Below are 18,711 nucleotides of genomic sequence, written 5' to 3'. Positions count from 1 at the left end.
TATTCTTTAGAAATATGGGTGCAAATGAATAAAAAAATTTTTACTTAAGTAGGCATAATATAATTTAACAGAATTTAGGAAGGTTCAGTTTCATCAAAAACATTTCAGTTCTGAGTATATTATTGCTTTTTTTGTTATTAAATGATTCTCATGCAAAGATTAAATGAGTCAAGAATACAGTATTGATGCATGTGACAAATATAATTTCTAAGTTTTATGTAAAAGTTATCCTTTCAACAGTATAAATGAGAGCTATGGGGATATATAAGTGGATGGCAATAAAAAGAACACTCTTAGATATGAAGACCTTTCATCTCCAGAGAGCTTTAAAGTCATGATGACATCTGATTAGTCTTTAATGGGCTTTTATATAGATTAGGTGATCTAAGCACAGTGTTCACAAAACTAAGATCATGGCATCTGGTCCCATCACTTCATGGGAAATAGATGGGGAAACAGTGGAAACAGTGTCAGACTTTATTTTTGGGGGGCTCCAAAATCACTGCAGATGGTGATTGCAGCCATGAAATTAAAAGACGCTTACTCCTTGGAAGGAAAGTTATGACCAACTTAGATAGCATATTAAAAAGCAGAGACATTACTTTGCCAACAAAGGTCCGTCTAGTCAAGGCTATGGTTTTTCCAGTGGTCATGTATGGATGTGAGAGTTGGACTGTGCAGAAAGCTGAGCGCCGAAGAATTGATGCTTTTGAACTGTGGTGTTGGAGAAGACTCTTGAGAGTCCCTCGGACTGCAAAGAGATCCAACCAGTCCATTCTGAAGGAGATCAGCCCTGGGATTTCTTTGGAAGGAATGATGCTAAAGCTGAAACTCCAGTACTTTGGCCACCTCATGCGAAGAGTTGACTCATCGGAAAAGACCTTGATGCTGGGAGGGATTGAGGGCAGGAGAAGGGGATGACAGAGGATGAGATGGCTGGATGGCATCACTGACTCAATGGACATGAGTGTGGGTAAACTCCGGGAGTTGGTGATGGACAGGGAGGCCTGGCGTGCTGTGATTCATGGGGTCACGTAGGGTCGGACACGACTGAGCGACTGAACTAAACTGAACTGAACTGAAACACAGTATCTCCACAGTTGTCATTTTGATCCCATCAATATGAGAAAAACATCGAAGGGTTATAGTATCCTTAATCTTAATACTAATAAGAATTTATCCTAAATGTTGTTTAATATATACAGTTGTATTTTTTATTATTTGATAAAGCCAGGAAAGAATAATCTATATTAAGTTTAATTGTTCAGTTAAAAACTTGCCTTGGCCAAATGTCTATTGGATTGAGATGATTTTCAGTAATTCATATTCATATGTGTTAGTGCTAGAATCTGAGATTTAAAGTATCATTAAATCTTGTCCCTTAATAAAATCACCAATACAATTTTGTTGGTATTACAAAAAAAAAAAAAAAAGCAACAATTGAAAAGTAGTTCATGGAGTGATACTTATTATAATTAACAAATATGGCATTTATTTGTTCAGCTATTCTTTTTGTCTTTTGCGACATTCAGTAATCAACCTAGATCATCATTTCTACCTAAGCATTGTTTCTGAAATTTAACAAACACTAAACCATTTCTTTTATTTACATAATTTTTAATTTCTTTCAGAATATTAAATATCCAAGTGTGGTGGGATTTTGTTTCCCTTAAAATAATGTGGAAATGACACCATGAAGTGGAGTTTTGCAGAACAGGAGAGAAAATAATATGAAGTGTTTATTTTAAAACCAAATAGACACATTTCAAAGAAAATATAACCTAATATTTTCAAACAGTTAAAATGCTGGTCATTTTAAAGGTTAGCTTATACATAAACATTATTTCAGAAACAATAAAAACAATTCAGTGAACACATACCAAGAAATCGTACAGTTCTCCTCACCAGTGGATTTATATAGCAACAGTCTCCAGTTAAAATAGTTTTCTCCTGGTTTTCAAAATCCCTTGTGGCCAGTTGTAGGCAAAACACAGCAGTTTCTCCAACTATTATCTTGCAAGGAAATAAAAGATTAAAGAATATTAGAATTTAACCAGCATAAATGCAGAATATTTCTACTTTTAAAAAATGGATAAAAATGAGTTCTTTTGAGTGGTAACAATCTCAATATAAAGCTGAACCATATTTGGTTGACCAAACCTTTTTATTATAATCTCCCCCCCATATATATAAAACCCACATTTCTCTTAATTCAAAAATGTATGAAATTAATAATGGTATGGGACAGGGGGTGGGGTGGGATGGAGGTCCAAAAAGGAGAGGATATATGTATACATATAACTGATTCACTTCATTGTATGACAGAAACTAACACAATATTATAAAGCAACTATACCCCAATTAAAAAACATCACCCAGCAAGGTACTAGAGCAAGTGTCATGTGTCATAATAATATTGATGAGGAAATTAGAGCTTGAGGAGGTTAAACAATTTGCTCCCCATAAGGCCAATCACAAGCCAGACAGAAGTTTCTGACTCAGTCCTCGATCTTTTGACTCGATTTAATACCATGAACAACCATACTAGAAGTAAGATTATGAGAAAAGAAACCAGAGCCAATAGCACATCTCCTAATTTCATTGTTTAGGTTACTTTTTAGGTCATCTTATCAAGGTTAAATATAAGACTATATAGGGACTCCCTGACACCCACTAGAGAAGTGATTTTGGGGTCTTTGTGAAAAGCAATATCTATGATTACAAGATATTCAAAATTCAAAGTGGGAGGTAGACAAAGAGATCACAGGAGATCAAGTGTTTGACTTAATTTTATCCCAATATGTATCCCAATAGCTGTATGCAACAGATCATGAGGTATCTCTGAATTTTTATCCTTCCTTCTGTCTCCTTTTCTTCTACTATATTTCTTCTTACAAGTATGTGAGAGTTCAAGGTTTAACCAGAAGATGTTGAGCTGAATTAATTTAAAGGAATCTAGTCTTGTCTGTCTGGTGAGGCACAACTGAATTAGGAAAGGCTAGAGTCTAAAGCTTTCCAAATCCTCCTGAAGTTTTTAACTTTGGCAAAGTAGAGAAGGTTTGTGACAAAACAGTTAATTTAGCCTAAAAAGGAACAAGAGGTATTTTTTACAGGTTCGTCAGCTGCCACCAGGGCCCTAGGAAACACTGACAAATAGACAAGCTGAGTGTCTGACATCTTATCTCCTGTTCTGAATCACTTTTTTATGGCCTATCTTCCTCTCAGCTTCTCCTTGAAAGTTACTGAGTTTTCAATTTCAACTTTTTCCAAGTCTGTTCTGCCTAATTCAGTTCAGTTCAGTCTCTCAGTCGTGTCTGACTCTTTGCGACCCCATGAATCACAGCACACCAGGCCTCCCTGTCCATCACCAACTCCCGGAGTTCACTCAAACTCATGTCCATTGAGTCGGTGATGCCATCCAGCCATCTCATCCTCTGTCGTCCCTTCTCCTGCCCCCAATCCCTCACAGCATCAGGGTCTTTTCCAATGAGTCAACTCTTCACATGAGGTGCCCAAAGTATTGGAGTTTCAGCTTCAGCATCATTCCTTCCAAAGAACACCCAGGACTGATCTCCTTCAGAATGGACTGGTTGGATCTCCTCGCAGTCCAAGAGACTCTCAAGAGTCTTCTCCAACACCACAGTTCAAAACCATCAATTCTTCAGTGCTCAGCTTTCTTCACAGTCCAACTCTCACATCCATACATGACCAAGGGAAAAACCATAGCCTTGACTAGATGGACCTTTGTTGGCAAAGTAATATCTCTGCTTTTGTCCAGAATGTTTCAAATTCTAACATTCTATCATCCACTCCACATAATCAGCTGACTGGTGCCCTGATTCTGCCCTCTGAGCCTCCTCTTCTCCAGGGCAGGTATCATGGTGTCTCCACTGACAGGTTGGCTCCATCCCACAGTACACTGAACCCTGAGCTCAGTCTGTTAACACACTACAGTCCCTAGACTGTAGCAGACACCCAAGAATTCTGAGTGTATGAATTAATTCATCCTCGCTAGATCAGAGGTCTTCATCTGCCTCTTTTACTTTATTCCTAATAACCAACATTTTCTGCCTTGTTTCTGCAGTGAAGGCTCTACCCTATATCCTAGTTCCTGTAACCAGGTTCTGTGTGCTTAGTTTCTGACTTGCTTACCCATTTCCAGTTACCAGACTAAAAGCTGCCTTGTTCAGGCTACTCTTCCGAGTTTTCCTAATGATAACCTCTTGCTTGTCTGTATCTCTGCACATTGCACTTTTCTGAGTTTTCTGTTTATGTCTTGAGCATACCTGACAAACTGTCAAGGTCAATATTATTTGGCTACCACTAAAAGTGTGTGTGGATTAGTTTTTCAGTAGTGTCAGACTCTTTGCGACTCTGTCGACTGTATATCCCACCAGGCTCCTTTGTCCATGAGATTTCCCAGGCAAGAATACCAGAGTGATTGCCATGCCCTTCTCCAGGGGATCTTCCTAAACCAGGGATTGAACCCAGGTCTTCTGCATTGCAGGCAGATTTTTCACCACCTGAACCACTAAAAGAATCCCAATCAAACTGGATTAAGAAAAATAGGGAATTTAATCTAAGGTTGGCAGGTTATCTCAGAACCTAGTGTTGTAACGCACAGGATTGGGTCCAGGGTTGGAAATGTCTCAGGAGTCCAGGCAACCATTCTCTCAGTCTCATTCTTCTTTTCTGGAGTTATGCTCTCACCTCAATTCTCTGAATGTCTGACTCATTCTTGTCTTTCTGCAATCTGCATCTCCTGCTTCTTAGTGTATATGAGTGCCCCAGCAGGCTCCAAGAACTCTGTGTTGAACATGTCAGCTCAGTTCAAGGAAAATTCAACTAATTAGATTTACTGAACCCGGAGTAAAAATTTCTGAAAGGTTCAGCTTGAGACAGGTGTCTCTTCTGGTCCAATTAATCAAGGTAAAGAAGGTGTGATATGGTGTATGAAAACTGCCTTGTGGGTATAAAGGTTAGTTTTCAAAGAGTCGCAGTGATGTCTACTTCAAACTCCCATCCATTATACCTTGCTGGACCTCCTCCCTGCTAGCTCTTGCCTAGACTAGCATTTCCATCATGTTCTCTGGATACTGTGTTTTGTTTGCATACCTGGACTTTACCTAATCAAATGCATGTGCCTAGGCCCTAGTGTCTGCTTTTCTTTAGTGGGTATGGCTACTTTCCATGCTCTAATCCTCCCTCCCTCACTGTGATATCTATGGGACTCCTCAACCAAATCATATTCTTAACTTCCCCCGTCTCAACTTCCTAAGTCAAAACTCCCACTGCTACAACTCTCAGATAAATTCAAGGAAAGAAAATAACACAATTCTTATTATGATGAATACCTAGATGCCTCTGAGTTAAGGACACGGCACTGATCTTTAAAGAAGGGTTTATAATCCAGTTGGGTGGACACAAAATGAAACTATGGTGGAATGCTGGACATGCTGAGTTTTGACTGGTGTGGATAATAAGTGCCAGTAGAACATTTAGGAAGCGTCACTGACTCACTGAAGGCATCTATAGTGGCCATGAAATGTGCACCACTAGCATCTCTGCTCTGGGAGGGTTTTGGTCTGATGGTTCCAGTTGTCACTCCTTTGGATTAATTACTGAGTCACAGGTTTCCCAGATGGTTCAGTGGGTAAAAAAAATCAGCCTGCAACGCAGGAGGCTTGCAGGAGATGCAGGTTTGATCCCTGGGTCGGGAAGATCCCTGGAGGATGGCCACTGCAGTATTCTTGTCTGGAGAATCTAATGGACAGAGGAGCCTGGCAGAGTATAGTCCATAGAGTTGCAAAGAGTTGGACACAACTGAAGTGACTAAGCATGCATGTGACTGAGCACTGCTTGTGGGCTCTCCTAGAAATGGCTAAGCATGGTGGGGGAATTCAGGTGAGTCTATTCCTCCAAGATGTGACATAAAGACTCCCCACAATTCTGGTCAAAGTTTTCTTGGAACTATGCGGTACTCTGAGATACCTCCTACCCTATCCTTCTTCCTTCCCTCTCTCCTTCACATGAGTCAGACCTTCATCATAATCTGAATGTTCTCCTGCCTTCTCTGGCTTACCACCCTCCAAGTTTTGTCTTTTACAAATGTTTCCCTTGATAAATCTCTTATATATTTAGTCACATTTGGTACCTGCTTCTAGGAGAACCGGTGGCTCAGATGGTAAAGAATATGCCTGCAATGCAGGAGACTCGGGTTCAGTCCCTGGGTCAAGAAAATCCCCTGGAGAAGGAAACAGAAACCCACTCCAGTAGTTTTGCCTGGAGAATTCCATGGACAGAAAAGCCTGGCGGGCTATAGTCGATGGGGTCACAAAGAGTCAGACACAACTGAGAAACTAACACTTTCACTTTTTTCCCCTAGGAGAACCTAAATTAACATGACATGAAAGAAAGATAGGGGGTGATCCTTACTACACTACAAGGAAGAATAATTATTAGACAGATGGAGAGAATTCTGATGCAAGCCCTACAGAGAAGGCAGTATTAGAACAGGAAAGGAGATAGCATTTCTCCCAGTAGCTCTCAACTTGACCTGAACATAGGTTAAGGCGGATTAAGTCTGCCTTGGAGGTAGAGGCTCTGGGCAGTGAATTGCAGACCTAAATTCTAAATTCTATGTTCCTTGATTTTTATTTTGATTCTTTTTCTCTTAGCCTGTCAGAAGCCCACTCTAGAGGACTTCATTTCTCCTAAGGCTTTACCAACCCCTGCTACTAAATATTTCTTTCTCCCTTGGGCTCCAGATGCAAATCTCCACTTATTACAAAGCAAAACCACTTATTACATAGCAAAATCTCTGCATGCTCAGATTGGCATGTTGAAGTGCTCCAAGCCTTCCCATCCGAAATGAAATTCCTGCCTCCCACCCTAAACCTCCTGCCACCTTGGACATACAGGCTGAAATTCTCACCTTTACCTCAACACTAAAACTTTCATTTCCTTCCTTTGCCTCTATCAACTGTTAAATTCTATCAGCTTCCCTGGTGGCTCAGTCCAGTAAAGAATCCCCCTGCAATGGAGGAGACTGCCTGCAATACAGAAGACCCTGGTTTGATCCCTGGGTCGGGAGATCTCCTGAAGGAGGAACGGTAACCCTCTCCATTATTCTTGCCTGGGAAATCCCACGGACAGAGAAGCCCAGTGGGCCACCATCCATGGGGTCACAAGAGTCGAACGTGCTAATGACTAAACCATTCCACCCCCACCACCAGTGCTCTTATATTTTGATTGTATTTCAAATATATACACTTCTATCATTATCCCTATTTAAAAATTCAGTCCCTCATCATTTCTTTCCTGCATTAAAGCATCATCAGAATTCAGCTTCTGTGCTTTCATATTCTCTGCTCAAATTGTGTGCAATCCAGGTCCTCTATTTACAATTTCCAGTGTGTCTTCATAGGCAATGGAATGACAGGAGCTGTTGTAATAGACTATTTACAGATGAACCTAAACCCATCTTTTTCAGCTTCTCTTACAAACCTCCAGACATGCAATGTTATAGTCACAGCTAAACTTTTTCATTCTCAAACATACCAGGCATTCCCATATATTCTGGCTTTTATACTTGGGCAATGGTAGGCAGTTCTGTTCTTAAGACATGATTTACATATTGCCTACTCTACTGCAGCTCTATTCCTGAGACAAGCCATCCCTCCCTCTCTGCATTCCAATAGCACTTTGTACATTTATTATGGTACTTTACACATGCTTTTATAAGTATCAGCAACATCTGTCTCCTCCACTTAATTGAGAGGTTCTCTGAGACAAGGATTGTATAATGTTTTCTTTATACTTTCATATTAAAGCACAGTGACTGGCAATGAATATGAATGGCTGCTAGAATGAATGAAATTTAGCTCAGTCTTCCCTTAGAGATAAGGACACTGATCCAGAGAGAAATAAAGACGTTAATCATGTCTATTCCTGGCACAGCCAAAATTTGAATCCAAGATCAGAGCTATTTTGACCACAGTCTCTATCTAGGACTGTGTAAGCCTTTCCTCTAATTTTTCCAGGTTAAGCCAGATCACCTCCCTGCTCCACTCTGACACTCCTCAAGACTCAAGACACACCCAGGAGTTCCAGTGTATCTCTACAGTTTTAAGGGAAACTTGTTGGGGCACAAAGCACCTTCACAGCTCCTGGGGTCTCCAGGTATAAGAGAACTGAGTATAGAAAGACTTTCCTGATCCTTTTGACGCACATTCCAGTCTTCCAACAAAGACCAAAAGAGCTTCACACCATCCTTTCTAACTCTGCCATTATTATTTTTTTTTTTGAGGTTCTGTTTTCAGAGAAATTTCTTCATATTTCTTTTGATCCTTATATGTAACTGAGGACCTGGTGGTTTGGTCATTTCACCACCATTGGCAAGAGAAGTTCTTAATCGCGAATCACCGCCTGCCATTTTCATTAGATTCCCGAAGAAGCTCTTGGTGAAAGATCCTGATTGGCTGTTTTCTCTCCTGGGAGTGGGAGACAGGAAGCATGACAGGACAAAGACATAGAAGCAAGAGACGGAGATGCGAAAGCTGTGTCACTCCATCCTTTGCCGTTTTCCTTGATAAAATTCCCTTTCTCTGTGAACTTGTAACTGAAAGCTGTTTCCAGAGAGAGCTGAGGGGATGAACAGTGCTAACTGAGCACGGAACCTCCTCCTGTCTGCCACAGGCTGCAGCTGGCTCCAGAGAGTGAGAAAGGAGTGGGACACTGGGAAGGACATCGGAGGCCCTGGTGGGGAAAATCAACTGATTTCCTGAGAGCCAGCAGTTCACAGGGGACATTCCTCCCCCACCTCAGCAAAGATTCTGATTCACTGGGAAATAACAGAAAAAGGAAAAGACTCTAACGGTAGAGGGAGGTGTAGGCTGGCACAGGAAGAACACAGCAGGAAACCCTCAGTTCATTTCTTGCATCTGTTTTCCAGCTCCCCTCATATGGCCTCACTAACCTCATCCCACCACCAGCCCTCCTCTGCCAAGAGAGGCGAAGGCCCTGCTCCCCCAGTTCTACAGGAAACCCTGAAGCAATGTCCGTGGAAGTTCACTCAAGATCTAGGACAATATATCCAGAATGTGGTAAGATGCCCACCAAGGGCTGGGGAGCTGATACTGAAGGACTGTCACTACCTCACAGGGCTGCGTGTGAGCAAGTGCTGTTCCGTGAGTCACAGTCCCCTCCCCACCACAACCGGACAGTCCACCTCCTTGGAGGAAACAGTTGTGCTCCTGAATCTCTCCCACCCTGAAAATGGAAGTCCTAAGTCCACTGAGCAACCAAAAGGGAGGACTATGTTCTAAGTACTATGTCCTAGTACTATGATCCATCATCCTCCAACTGAGCCATCTGTCACACTTTATTGAACTCAGTGTTGACACCGTGAAGCTCCGTGAACCCTATCTTGTTTATCAAGCTGTACCTATACACCCACCCCTACTTCCTAAATGACCCATTCATGTCTCCATCTCATCTTTGACGATAGATCTGGTATCCAGTTCTGTTTTTATCTTCTACCCTGTTCCCCAGCTGGCTGATGAATAGCAAGCTACAAAAATGCAGCTGTGAATCATAAATCACTAAGTATAAATATCTCTATTATGAGCACATGCTGCCCTCATACCTCAACTCCCAAAGGCTGACCCTCTGGGAGACATATTTCTTAATGACAAACTGAACCAAGTTTTTTCTTATGACATCATAGTCAAACTCCAAACAGCTTCATATTTTCATTTTTTAAAAATCCAATGAGAAATTCCTCTCCCTTTCAACTGGCCACTCAAACATACCCAGGCTTCATCAGCTTGAGATTAGTACAAGAAAAAATTTCAGATGTACTGCACCAGCAGAAATCATGCAATCAGTGTCACGGTACTTGGCATGAGTCTCACACACTTCAGATATATGTCAAATAATACCTGAAAAGCAACTTGAATTTATAAAAGTCTAGTAATGGCACACAGTTAAATTTTAAAATGTAGGAGGGTATATGTTCCTATCAAACACATCATGCATTCTTGGTTATTATAAAGACACATATATAGAGAGTGAGCTCATTTCCCATCTAGCCAAGGAGAGTTCTAGGCTAAACTAGGAGGTAAAAAGCTACTTTGATACTATCTTATTAACTTTGTATCTTGATATAGAGAAACAGGTTTCTCCCATGTATATATGGATTTCATACTTGCTAAGTAAGACAGTTGCTAACTTCTTGGAACAGTTTCCCAGTAAAACTGAGGTTCAGAGAGAGGAGAATAAATTGAACTAAAAAAATAATACTTGGCTTCCCTGGTGGCTCAGATGGTAAAGAATCTGCCTGCAGTGCGGGAGACCTGGGTTCGATCTTCCTGGGCCAGGAAGATCCCCTGGAGAAGGGAATGTCTACCCACCCCAGTATTCTCGCTGGGAGAATCCCATATCTCATAGACAGAGATGCCTGGTGGGTTATGGTCCATGGGGTCGTCAGACATGACTAAGTGACTAACACTTTCCCTTTCCCAAAGAAGTAATAGCTGTACGATCCCTCCTAGCATTTAAGACACTGTGGCTATGTCTTGCTATAACCTATATATATGTCAGAATTTGACCACCAAAAACTTGTGTTCTTGATTTCAGAGCGTAAAGTTGCTACTTAGCCTGGACCAACATTCCCTGCACGCCTGCCTCTAGGTGACTTATATCAAGGGATGAGTGACTTATGACAGTTTCAGACCTAAAAGGCAACAAATCAGGTGTCCTTCTCCATGTTCTCTGCCTCTATCTGCTGACTAGAAGCAAAGAGATTCCTGGGTCCAGCAGGTGTTGGTGCCACAAAGTGGAAGGAGGCTGGGTCCCCGGAGGTAGCAGGCCTGCACTGGACTACTACGTGAGTGGATGATAAACTCTAGCATATGAAGACACTGAAATGTGGGGCTAGTCACTGAAATGTGATAGCGGCTAGAGCTTGCTAATTTACCTCTTTTTCATAAAAAAGGGTTAAGTCTCAGGCTCAGAGTGTTCTGCAGAAAATAACAGTCTAGAATTTAAAAAAAAAATTGATTTTTCACTGTATTTATTTTATAGTTACCTTCTATATCAAGTGATGCTGGTATTCCATTTATAGTAATACATTTTCTTTTATAATAATGTTGGTAAAGTAGATTGGTTTGAAGAAATAATTGATAGTTGAGGTGATATGCTGCCATGATAGAAATCATGAAGGTGAGACCCTGAGAGGCAAATCTGGGAAACTTTTAATAATAGCTAACATAAACCTCTGACAAAGCAAAGGAAACAACAAGATGAAAATGCAGCCTATGGAATGGGAAAACATACATACAAATCATGTATCCAATAGACCTGGGTTCAATCCCTGGGTTGGGAAGATCCCCTGGAGAAGGGAAAGGCTACCCACTCCAGTATTCTGGCCTGGAGAACTCCATGGACTGTACAGTTCATGGGGTTGCAAAGAGTCAGACACGATTGAGTGACTTTCACTAATACTAATTCAAAACATATAAGAACTCACACATCTCAAAAGCAACAACAACAACAAAAACCAACCCAATTAAAAGTGTACAAAGGAACTATTTAGTTCCTTCCTATTCAGGCAGTTTTCAAAAAAAGATATACAAAAGACCAACAGGTACATGAAAAGGTGCCCAACATCACTAAGCAACAGGGAATGCGAAGCAAAACCATAGTGAGATATCACCTCACACTTGTCAGAAAGGCTATCATCAAGAAACATAAGAGATGACAAGTGTTGGCAAGGTATGGAGAAAAGGCAACCCTTGTGCATTGCTGGTCTGTTGATCAGAATGCAAGCTGGTACAACTACTACAGAAAACCGTACAGAGGCTTCTCAAAAAATTAAAAATAGAACTACCATGTCATCCAGCAATCCCACATCCGAGGGGTATTTATCTAAAGGAACTGAAATCAGAATACTGAAGAGACATCTGCACTCTTATATTCATTGTAACATTTTTCAAAGTATCTAAGATGTGGAAGCAACCTAAGTGTTCATTTACAGATGAATGGATAATAAAGATGTTTCATGTATATGCAGTGGGATACTATTCACCACAAGAAAGAAGGCAATCCCACAGTTTGTGACAATGTGAATGAACCTTAAGGGCATTATGCTAAGTGAAATAAATCAGATAGGGAAAGATAAATATTGCATGGGATCACTTACACATGGAATCTAAAAAAAAGAAGAAACAGTGAAATTCATGGATACAGAAAGTAGAACAGTGGTTTGAATCCCAGGGACTGGGAAGTTGGGAAAATGCAGATATACTTGTCAAAGGGCACAAACTTTTACTTATAAGATTAACATCTTCTGGGGGTTTAATGTACAGCATGGTGATTATAGCTAAAAATAGTGTATGATATACTTGAATGATGCTAAAAGAGTAGATCTTAAACATTCTCATCACACACACACACAAATGGTAATCATGTGATGGGACAGAGATGTTGGTTACTGCTCTGGTGGTGATCATTTTGCAATATAAAATGTGTCAAATTAACATACTGTAACCTGAAACTTATACTGTTTTAGGTCAATTATATCTCAATGAAGTTGAGGAAAAAGCTTTTAAAAAACTTACATGACACGTACTACTTTTAAGGGACTATTCTCCGTACTTTGGAAATATTTTTTGTTGTTGTTCAGTCCGAACGTTCTGTCCAACTTTTTACCATCCCATGGACTGCAGCACGCCAAGCTTCCCTGTCCTTCACTATCTATAAGAGTTTTCTCAAGCTCATGTCCACTGAGTTGGTGAAATTTAATATTCAAAACAATCCTATGAGATAGGTATTGTTATTGAAATCCAGCTGCGCATGAGGAATATCAAGCAGAAATAAAGTGTCTACAGCTGGGTAGAGTGAGGACCCAGCATCTCAACCCAAGGCAGTCCACCTCCTGAGACCATGCTCTTAACCTTTACATGTTACTAGTAGCAGTTAAGATGTGGGTGTGTGGCAACCAGGAAGCCTTAATACCCTAGGGAAAGGACAGTTTTAGTGCAACAGTGGGTCAAAAGCAGCTTAGATTGAAGGATATGAAGCCAAGAACTAGATTTATTCCTGTGAATTAAGGTTTGTAGTCTTTAAAAAGGAGACTCCTGTTCAAATGCAGATGACAGGGGATAGGAAAGCAACCAATGGATGGGGCAATCATAATGAATCATTTTTTAGTTGGGAAACTAGAGGAAAGGGATCTGCTTTTTTGAGAGCGCTCTATGGGCAGAGATTCTCCGATGTGGTTCCCCACAGCAGCAGCATCCACAGCACCTGGGAACTGGATGAAAATGCTGCTTGGATTCCATCCCAATTCTAATGACTCAGCAACTCTGGGCAAGGGTTCAGACCACTAATGTTCCAATAAGCCCTCAAGCTCTCTCAGGTCTTCCCTGGTGGCTCAGCGGGAAAGAATCAGCCTGTCAATGCATGAGACACGGGTTCCATTCCTGGGTCGGGAAGACCCCCAGAAGGAGGGCATGGCAACCCACTCCAGTATTCTTGCCTGAGAATCCCATGGACAGAAGAACCTGGCGGGCTACAGTCCATAGGGTCGCAAAGAGTCAGACATGACTGAAGCGACTTAGCAAGCAAGCAAGGGAATGTGGGATGCCTGGAACAGCATAACAGAGCAGTTTGATAAGTTGGAATAGTGTGAAAGTCCAGACACTAAGCCTGGGGTGCATACATGTGTGCAATGGGGGAGCAGCATGAGGACATAAAGGAAACATGGTCTACCTAACAACCAGACACGGACTTACATGCTATGCTCATTCTTTTTTTTTTTCTAATGATTAGAAGCTTGTTAAAAAAAAAAAATTAAAACTTCTTTCCTAATTGAAATAAAAGCTAATTAAACTTTACATGATATCCATACTTTGCTCAACCGTTCATATAAATGTAGGAGACATAGCTATGAGAAAAGTGAATCATAAGAGCACTATAATAAAATTCGTTCTGTATACTTGTGTTGTTATTTTTTTTTAATTTTTAACATATAAGGTCAGATTCTGTATATTCACAAATCTGTAGGCCAGTACTGTTATAATGCACCTGTCATTCCTCAAAAGAGCTAGTTCATCATCAATAAAATAAAAGCTACGTCGTTCAGTTGTGTCCCACTCTTTGTGACCCCACGGACTATACAGTCCATGGAATTCTCTACGCCACAGTACGGGAAGGGGTAGGCTTTCCCATCTCCAGGAGATATTCTCAACTCAGGGATCAAACCCAGGCCTCCCGCATTGCAGGCGGATTCTTTACCAGCTGAGCCACAAGGGAAGCCCTAATAAAAACTAGTATACAGGTTATTAGCTTGCTTTCAAGCTCTTCTAAAGTACATGCTTGAATTAATTTCCCCTGTTCTTATCAATAATAAAAAGGCAACATGAGAAAATTTAAAGAGTCTTTGGGACTTGAAGATAATAAAGTTTCTAGAAATGAGCCTTTGAAGCACAAGCAAAAATCAAATGTCCCTATGTCACTGCTTCTTTCACTTTCACTTTTCACTTTCATGCACTGGAGAAGGAAATGGTAACCCACTCCAGTGTTCTTGCCTGGAAAATCCCAGGGATAGGGGAGCCTGTTGGGCTGCCGTCTACGGGGTCGCACAGAGTCGGACACGACTGAAGCGACTTAGCAGCAGCAGCAGCAGCAGCAACATGTCAGTGCTTCTAAAACTAAGTTCAACAGGATGTTAAGTAGTTTTTTAAGAGGGGTTATGGGGAGACTCTTGGGTGAAAAAAAATCAGCTTTAAACTCTAACCCCTCCTAGAGAGTCACAGTGCATATTAGCACATCAAGATTCATAATTTCCAGCTGCCCCAGAATGGTATTATTCCACTGTCTTCATTTTACAGATGAGGACACCAAGGTGTAGAGAGATTACCTGCTTATCTAAGGGCATTCAGGAAAGAAGTCAGGAAGCCAGGGCTCACTCAACCCCATGCAGTCCAGTTCTGGCATTCAAGTTGACACTGCACTGTTTCATTATTTTGTTCTAATTTAGGAAGAAAAGTCTGGCAGTTAAAGCTTTCTTGTCTGAACTTCCTGCATTTAAAGGTGTAATTTCCTCCCAATTAGCTTTCCTGCATGACCCAAAGCATGACAATCTGTTAAGTAAAACTGTTAACTTTTCTGCCCAGTGTTCCCCAAATTTCTCTAATCTTAGCAATCTATCTTCTAGGTAGAGATTGTATCTCAGAAACATTAGGCAAAGTAAGTTAAAGCAAAATCTTCTTCTTTATTTTTTTAAGAAAAGAAAAATTCACATTTAGGAAGGATTTGCTATATACCTATTTAGGATAACTGGATAAAAGAATTAGGGCTCTTTAGAAAGAAAAAGTAAAGCTGAGAAATATTAACTTTATAAAGTAATGATGAACTCATTCACCACTCCCGTAACATTAGGTAGAGAATGTCTAAAACAAAGAGATCAAGTATTAATTCACACAATGAAAGAGAAAAATATTACTTTGCAAATGACACAGGTGGGAAATAAAGAGGCATTTAAGAAGTGCTTTGAGATGTTTTTGTGAGCACAAAGCAGTCAGGGAAGGAGAGTGGGATTTACCTGACCTTTCCAATCAATGGCTAAGAAAGAATGACATTTCTTCTCTACAGTACAGAAGAATTATACTTTTCCTCACAGGACTTCCTTGGAGTGTCTATTGGCTATTGAATCCAGGGGGGAATTATCCTGGGTCCTGAAATATTGCATTACTGTCTTATGTGAAAAGTAGAAGTGTTAGTCACTAAGTTGTGTTGGACTCTGCAACCTCATGCACTGTAGCCTGCCAGGCTTCTCTGTCCATGGGGATTCCTCTGGCTAGAATACTGGAGTGGGTTGCCATTCCACTCTCCAGGGGATCTTCCTTGCCCAGGGATTGAACCCGTGTCTCCTGGATTACAGGCAGATTCTTTACCATCTGAGCCACTGTCTTGTAGTAGACAGTAATTCTATCTTTTTTTTTTTTTTTTTCTGGAGAATCTATACTTCTGTTTGGTTAAGATTTCTCCTGGACGAAAATGCAAGTCTCCGTTGTATTAATATACCAGGATTGAATGCTTCGTGGTCACCTTCAAGTGCCTTACCCACATATGTATTCAACAGACTAAACTCTAATACTCTGTGTAACACTCTTCTTTTCATAAAAAATAGGTTTCTGAGGTGACAGCTCTGCCTTGGAAAGGAGAAACAGTATTCCTTGCAATTTCAAATTTATCATACAGATCTTTCTCTTGAGGCCATCTTCTTCCAGTTTTCCTGGCTTTCATCTCTCTCATCTTTAAATAGACTAGCAGGACAAATGTCTTTTAAGGCCATTCATTTTTACTAAAAACAAAAAAGACTAGACATTTAAAGAACTTTATTTTTAAAACACACTCGCAGGGGAAAAAAAATAGTTGATTACACAGGAAATCCTTCTACTTTACCAAGTCATTAAAAATGTTGATGAGAATGTATGAAGACTAGCATGATTGAAACCCAAAAATAAATGAATGAGATGAATCTTGGAACAGAAGCTCATTTTGCAGTCTGGTCTCACTTGCATTTGGTGTATGTATAACTTTTCAGCTTATTGCTCCCAGTGTATTAGGAAATGTATAATTATAACTTAAATGTGAAACCCTAACAGTTCTGATTCAGTTGACTTCATTAATAAGAAAGCCAAAGTAAGGGTTTCCAAGATATAATGGGAAATATGTTTCAGAAAACTGATTATTTATCCCAAATGCTCTTAATTTAAGCCTATGATACATACATATTTGTTATGTAAATTCATAAATACATTCCCTTTGTTGTCATTTCAAAAAGTGATATATGTAACACTTATCATGGACCAGGCACTGTTCTAAACATTTTATGTATATCAGTTTGTGATCCTCACAACTACCCTATGAGGTAGGGATTATTCCTTTTCACAGATAATTGGAAGTTGCTCAGTCGTGTCTAACTCTTTGAGACCCCATGGACTATACACAGTCCATGAATTCTCCAGGCCAGAATACTGGACTGGGTAGCCTTTTCCTTTTTCAGGGGATCTTCCCAACCCAGGGATTGAACCCAGGTCTCCAAACATTACAGGTGGATTCTTTACCAGCTGTAAAGAGCCACAAGGGAAGACCTTTCACAGATAAACTGGAACGCCAAGAGATTAAATAATTTTCGTAAAGTCTAATAGCTAATGGCAAACCTTAGATTCAAACATGGAAGCATAGCTCCAATTTTAATATTATATTCATCATTAAAGGTTTTTGCAGGAATGGAGTCAAAGCACTGTATAAAATCCATATTAACCTACTTTATGACTCAATGTCAAGGTTGACATCGTAATATTTTATTATTTTGCTTTAAGAAGAAAAGTCTAGCAGTTAAAGTTTTTCACCTGAACTTCTGCACTTATGAACATAATTTCCCCCAATTAACTTTCCTGAATAAAGCACAAATTTGGAATTTGTCCTAAAAGTTAAAAAAAGCTAGATGAGGCTTACAGATAAGGTATTCTAATGAAGAATTGTTGTTTTAGTTGCTAAGTTGTATACAACTCTTTGAGACCTCATGGACTGCAGCCCATGAGACTCCTCTGTCCATGGGATTTCCCAGGCAAGAATTCTGGAGCAGGTTGCCATTTCTTTCTCCAGGGGATCTTCGATACCCAGCGATCATTCCTGCATCTCCTGCACTGACAGGCATATTCCTTACCCCTGAGCCACCTGGGAAGCCTATAACAAACAGTTACATGTATTCAAAAAAATGTACAGAATCTGTATGGATAGGCAGAGTACAGTGGGGCTGGGAATACTTAATTTCTGCAATGTCTTCCCAGCCTTCTGCATCTTACTTTAGAATCAGCCTGTTACTCCAAAATGTCATTTTGAAGTACTAGTGATGTGGAAGTTTGCTGGGAGTTTCAGATAATATTAGCAGGAAGTTCATTTTTAAAACTTTGAAGAAAAATTACAGATTCATATTTTTTTCTCAAAGGAATAATGACTAAAAATGTATTTGCAGATGTTTAACAGAATAGGTGGCTTAGTGGTAAAGAATCTCCTTACCAATGCAGGAGACGCAAGAGACACAGGTTCGATTCCTGGGCCAGGAAGATCCCTTGGAGGAGGAAATGGCAATCCCTTCCAGTATTCATGCCTGGGAAATACCATGGACAGAGGAGCCTGGTGGGCTACAGTTTATGGGTTTGCAAAGAGTCAAACATGACTGAGCACACATGCATGTATCCTTTGCAACAGAATAGTAGAAGCCTATAGAACTGATGTAAAAATGTTTCTATGAATTATTAAGGGAAAGAAAGTCTGATTTGAAATCCATTATCTCTTCTGTATATAGCTTACTCAGTTTCTCTGCTCTTTTCCTACCGCTACTCCCTGTGAGAATCACACTAACTTTTACACATATTTGAGCATGCATGTAAACAAACTGCCCTTAGATAAGAATACCTGACTTTTACACTTGGGAGGAATTTGATCTTATCCAGACCCTTTAACCTTCAGAAAACTTGTTCAAATGCCCAAGCCAGGCATCATCTTAGATTTTGCTTCTCTCCTGAGTCCTATTGCAGGCTGTCAAAATATTGAGAGTCATCACTTCTCAGCAGTTAGCAAGAGGGTTGCTGAAAACATAAAATGCCAGCTCAAAGCCCTCTGGTGCCAAGGTCC

The 18,711-nt window shown here is 40.3% G+C and overlaps 1 protein-coding gene across 2 annotated transcripts in view; it reads right to left on the bottom strand.

Annotated features, from left to right (window-relative positions):
* Positions 1–18,711, bottom strand: part of PLPPR5 (phospholipid phosphatase related 5) — a 135,969-nt gene that overhangs the window by 90,463 nt on the left and 26,795 nt on the right. For both annotated transcript variants that reach the window (XM_027536427.1, XM_027536426.1), the window contains exon 2: positions 1,881–2,013. In XM_027536427.1, coding sequence (XP_027392228.1) covers positions 1,881–2,013 — 133 coding nt within the window. The remainder of the gene's footprint in view (positions 1–1,880; positions 2,014–18,711) is intronic.

The sequence above is a fragment of the Bos indicus x Bos taurus genome, chromosome 3 (genome assembly GCF_003369695.1).
Source record: "Bos indicus x Bos taurus breed Angus x Brahman F1 hybrid chromosome 3, Bos_hybrid_MaternalHap_v2.0, whole genome shotgun sequence".
NCBI lineage: Eukaryota > Metazoa > Chordata > Mammalia > Artiodactyla > Bovidae > Bos > Bos indicus x Bos taurus.
The sequence above is the reverse complement of the archived record's forward strand: the minus strand, read 5'-3'. Positions and strand labels throughout refer to the sequence as shown.